At 39.9% G+C, this 4,515-nt stretch overlaps 1 protein-coding gene across 5 annotated transcripts in view; it reads left to right on the forward strand.

Moving 5' to 3' along the window:
• The window catches only part of LOC123522094 (IST1 homolog), a 20,563-nt gene extending 17,460 nt beyond the window's left edge, over positions 1-3,103 (forward strand). For all 5 annotated transcript variants that reach the window (XM_045293636.1, XM_045293637.1, XM_045293633.1 and 2 more), the window contains 2 exons: positions 1,865-1,910; positions 2,677-3,103. In XM_045293636.1, the coding sequence (XP_045149571.1) occupies positions 1,865-1,910; positions 2,677-2,867 (237 nt within the window). In that variant the 3' untranslated portion in view covers positions 2,868-3,103. The remainder of the gene's footprint in view (positions 1-1,864; positions 1,911-2,676) is intronic.
• The last annotated feature ends 1,412 nt before the right edge of the window (positions 3,104-4,515 follow it).

The following is a 4,515-nucleotide window of genomic DNA, read 5'->3' on the forward strand; positions in this document are numbered from 1 at the left end:
ACTCACTCTCACTCTCTCACTCACTCACTCACTCTCACAAAAAAGAATAAAAAAATAAATAAAAACAAAACATAAAAATAAATAAATAAATAAACAAAAATAAAATCCCCTGATTTTATTAAACCGAACCATCTTTTATAAATAGCATCTCCACATGCAAAGAGGAAGATTCCCTGGGTTCCTGTACAATGCCACAGATGGCACACAGTCATTCCTAAAACTAATTCCTAGCAAGTATAAGCAAAACAACACAAGAAATCCCCTTACGAACAATAAGTCATCCAAAATCGATGGCGAGGAGGGTGTAGGATGTCTGGTAGGGCTTGATCAAGAGCAATGTAACTGAGAGGGGTCACTGAAACCCAAATGAAAGTTGAGCATAATAGCTGGATAAGAGAAAGTAAAAGGAAATAGAGGAAAGAACTAGGAGGCAAAGGGCATTTACAGAGGTCTAAATCCAGGCATGCACATATGTAAATATATTTATATATCATGATGGAGAAATATATCTATTTGCATATATTTGTAGATTTAGTATTAAGGTAGCAGGTGGACATTGGCCTCAAGTACTCCCTCAATGCAAGATCACTTTTTTCTATTAAACTGGCATTCCATGATGCTCACCTTCCCAACACAACCGCTGAAGATAAAGCGGTTGAATAAGCAAATGTGGTGAAGAAAGCTGATAGTGCCTGGCTAGCAAAATATATAGTGTCTGATGTCTTAAAGGCTTGAAGATAAACAAGCAGCCATCTATCTGAGAAGCAACAAAACCCACATGGAAGAAGCACTGTGTGATCATGAGGTGTCGATGGGAATAGGTTTCAGGCATCAAAGAACAAAAAAATCATATTATTGTGAATGAAGGGGAGTGCAGAGTGGAGACCCAAAGCCCACCTGTAGGCAACCCCTTTACAGAAGGGTCATAGGGAGGAGATGAGCCAGTCAGGTGCAGTATAGCAATGATGAAACATAACTTTCCTCTAGTTCTTTAATGCTTCCTCCCCCCACTATCTTGATCCCAATTCTACCTTACAAATTCAGCTAGAACAGAGGATGTACAGTGGCACAGATAAGAACCAGAAATACAGGGAATCCAGGACAGATTAACCTCTCAGGACTAATAATGAGAGTAGCGATACCAGGAGGGGAAGAAGGTGGGGTAGAAAGGGGGAACCGATCACAAGGATCTATATATAACCCCCTCCCTGGGGGATAGACAACAGAAAAGTAGGTGAAGGGAGACATTTGACAGTGTAAAACATGACAAAATAATAAATTATCAAGGGTTCGTGAGGGAGGGGGTTGTGGGGATGGAGGGGAAAAATGAGCTGATTACCAAGGACTCAAGTAGAAAGCAAATGTTTTGAGAATGATGATGGCAACAAATGAACAAATGTGCTTGACACAATGGATGGATGGATGGATTGTGATAAGAGTTTTAAATCAATAAAATGATTTAAAAAAGAAAAAAAATGTACCATGTGCTTGACATGGTAGATGTATGTATGTATTGTGATAAGAGTTGTATGAGCCCCCAATAAAATGATTAAAAAACAAAGACAAGCAGCCATCTAAATGAGTTTCAGCCACATGGAAGAAGCACACCAGTCTGTGTTATCCAAGGGTTGTAAATAAAATTCAAGATCACAGGAAAAATAGAAATAAAATTAAATAAATAAAATTCGCCTCCCCTAAAAACAAATTCCCGTACACAAAAAGGAAACTTGACTGTGATCAACTTAAATTTAGTTAATTATATGTAAAATTTAGAAATATTATTTGGAGCTTACTATGTACAAAATAATGCATTTGGAGCACAAGCCAATCAGTTCCCAGCGATTTTTTTTCCTTTTCCTTTCAGAATAATGACTGTAAGAAGAACGATTTGCTTCCTGCACTGACTCCTAGTAAGTGAAGGGAATGCTGGTGGAAGTAGGAGTTGCTTGAGATTCATTGAAAATATTTGAGTGTTAAGACTATTCCTTCATGGATAACAGTTTAATAGATTAACCAGAGATGCAATGTTCTTTTATATTTAGCAGCTAACATTTTTCAAGGTGGACAGTGTTTTGAAATGGAGTATGGTCTTCCTAGTTCTCAGCAGATTCTACACATCAGTTTAATGTTAGCAGGAAAATAAAGGTACTCACATTAGAGACCCCATCAATGGGAATGTGGTATAATGTGAACATATTGAATTCCTGTGTTGGGCCTTGAATGTGCATAACATTATTTATCTTGGCAAAGGGTTATTGGCCTAGATTCCACCCAGGAGGCCCCCGAAGTGGGAGGCAAAATGTTGTGTATGTGGGGAGATGAGTTATTGCTTGCTTTTTTTTTTTTTTTTTTTACCCATTGCTTTCATAAGATGTCAAAGAGGGCTTTGATTTTTTTAAATCTTTTTAAAAAATCAGTACCACACTAGACCATCCTAGTACTTTCTGGGAAATAAAAAGTTTGCTCCATTTAAAATCCGGTTTGCGCTCGAAAAAAGATAGCCAACAAAAAGAAGCTGCTACTCCCATCATTTCCATAATAGGAGAATTGTCCAGGTTTCTGATCATTGTCTATGTTATTCTCTCAAATTCAATGAGCTTTACTGTTGTTCAGACTGGGTTTTCTGGAGGAAGGCTTTGTTGTGTGACTATCAATTACCTTTATTACAATGAATAGGTCCAGGACTCAACCCTCAAACTCTTCCAAAGTCAGAATCAAGAATCAAGATTGGTTTTGATAACTTTATGCTGCCTGATTTGCCTGAGGTAAAACTTCAAGCAAGCTCATCCATTGACCCTTATGATTCAGAAGAGGTTGATTTTGAAGATCTGAACAGGAGACTTGAAATGCTAAAGAAAACCACATAATCCCTTAGTCCTGGATTGAGCATTTGCCTGGGAATCAGGCCTCCTGAGCAAAAATGAACATGGTCACATTTATGTGGGTTTCAAGTTTTCTCATTCACAATCCCTTCCATCTTTTAAATGCTATGTTGCACATACACTGTTCTTTTTGCCCCTTAAGCTTCTATAACTTGTATATGTGTATTTGTGACTTACTGAACACGATGCACTGTATTCAATAAATTTTAGTTTTTCCTTGATTCTTTTTTCTTCCTTAATTTTCGCTTTTTTTCCTCCCTGGGAGTTACAAAGACACGTATGTAATTACCACCTGTACACTTGTCAGCTGTATCAGTCTTTTGGCATATTGTGGTTATTAGGTACCAATCAGTAGGTTCCAACTCACCGATGTACAACCTATGTGACCTTATGTACAACAGCACCAACACTGTACAACGCTATGTGCAATGCCGACTGATCCTGTGCCACCTTTATAATCATGGTTATGTTTGAGCCCGTTCTTAAAGCCGCTGGGTCAATCCCTCTCCTTGAGGGTTTTCTCTTTCAGTGACCCTGTGCTATACTGAGCCTGATGTCCTCCTTATCCAGGATTGCACCTTTCTGATAACATGTGTAAAGTACGGGAGACAAAGTCTCCGAATCCTCATTTCTTTTCTTGCTTTTCTTTACAAATATGAGAGCATGTACTGCACCAGTAAATGTTGAAACCCTTAAGATGAAATGGACGCTGCAACAGCTGCCCTCCGGTTTAAGAGCTGTACCTTCAACCCCTTACAGAAGGGTCTCCGGGAGGAGACGAGCTAGTCAGGGTGCAATGCAGCAATGATGAAACTTTCCTCTACTTCCTAAAGACTTCCTCCTCCCCCACTATCATGATCCCAATTCTACCTTATAAATATGGCTGGACCAGAGGATGTACACTGGTACAGATAGGAACTGGAAACAGATAGGGAATCCAGGGCGGATGATCCCTTCAGGACCAGTGGTGTGAGCAGCGATCCTGGGAAGGTGGAGGGATGGTGGGTAGGAAAGGAAAGATCACAAGGATCTCTATATAACTTCCTCCCTGGGGACGGATTACAGAAAAGTGGGTGAAGGGAGACGTCGGACAGGGCAAGAGATGACAAAATAATTGATAAACTATCAAGGGTTCATGAGGGAGGGGGGAACCGGGAGGGAGGGGAAACGAGGAACTGATGCCAGGGGCTTAGGTGGACAGCAAATGTTTTGAGAATGATGAGGGCAACGAATTGTACAAATGTGGTTTACACAATTGATGTATGTATGGATTGTGATAAGAGTTGTATGAGCCCCTAATAAAAAGGTTTTTTTTAAAAGTACCTTCACAAATCCATGGCTGAATCTGCGGGAGACAATTTTTAGGTGCCTCATAGACCAGTACTGGTGGTAGTTTGTCTCTTAGCCTTGGCACTTCAGTTATACACTCTCTTGTACTTGGCAAGGCAGCCACATTAACCACAGGTGGACTTCTGTAAAAGGCAGACCTTGGAGCCAGAGCGGCCGCACAAGGTGTACGTCTTTTTAAATCATTTTATTGGGGCCTCGTACAACTCTTATCACAATCCACACATCCATCCATTGTGTCAAGCACACTTGTACATTTGTTGCCATCATCATTCTCAAAACATTT

The sequence above is a fragment of the Echinops telfairi genome, unplaced genomic scaffold (genome assembly GCF_000313985.2).
Source record: "Echinops telfairi isolate 266 unplaced genomic scaffold, ASM31398v2 ScPeMD7_2291;HRSCAF=2852, whole genome shotgun sequence".
Taxonomy (NCBI): domain Eukaryota; kingdom Metazoa; phylum Chordata; class Mammalia; order Afrosoricida; family Tenrecidae; genus Echinops; species Echinops telfairi.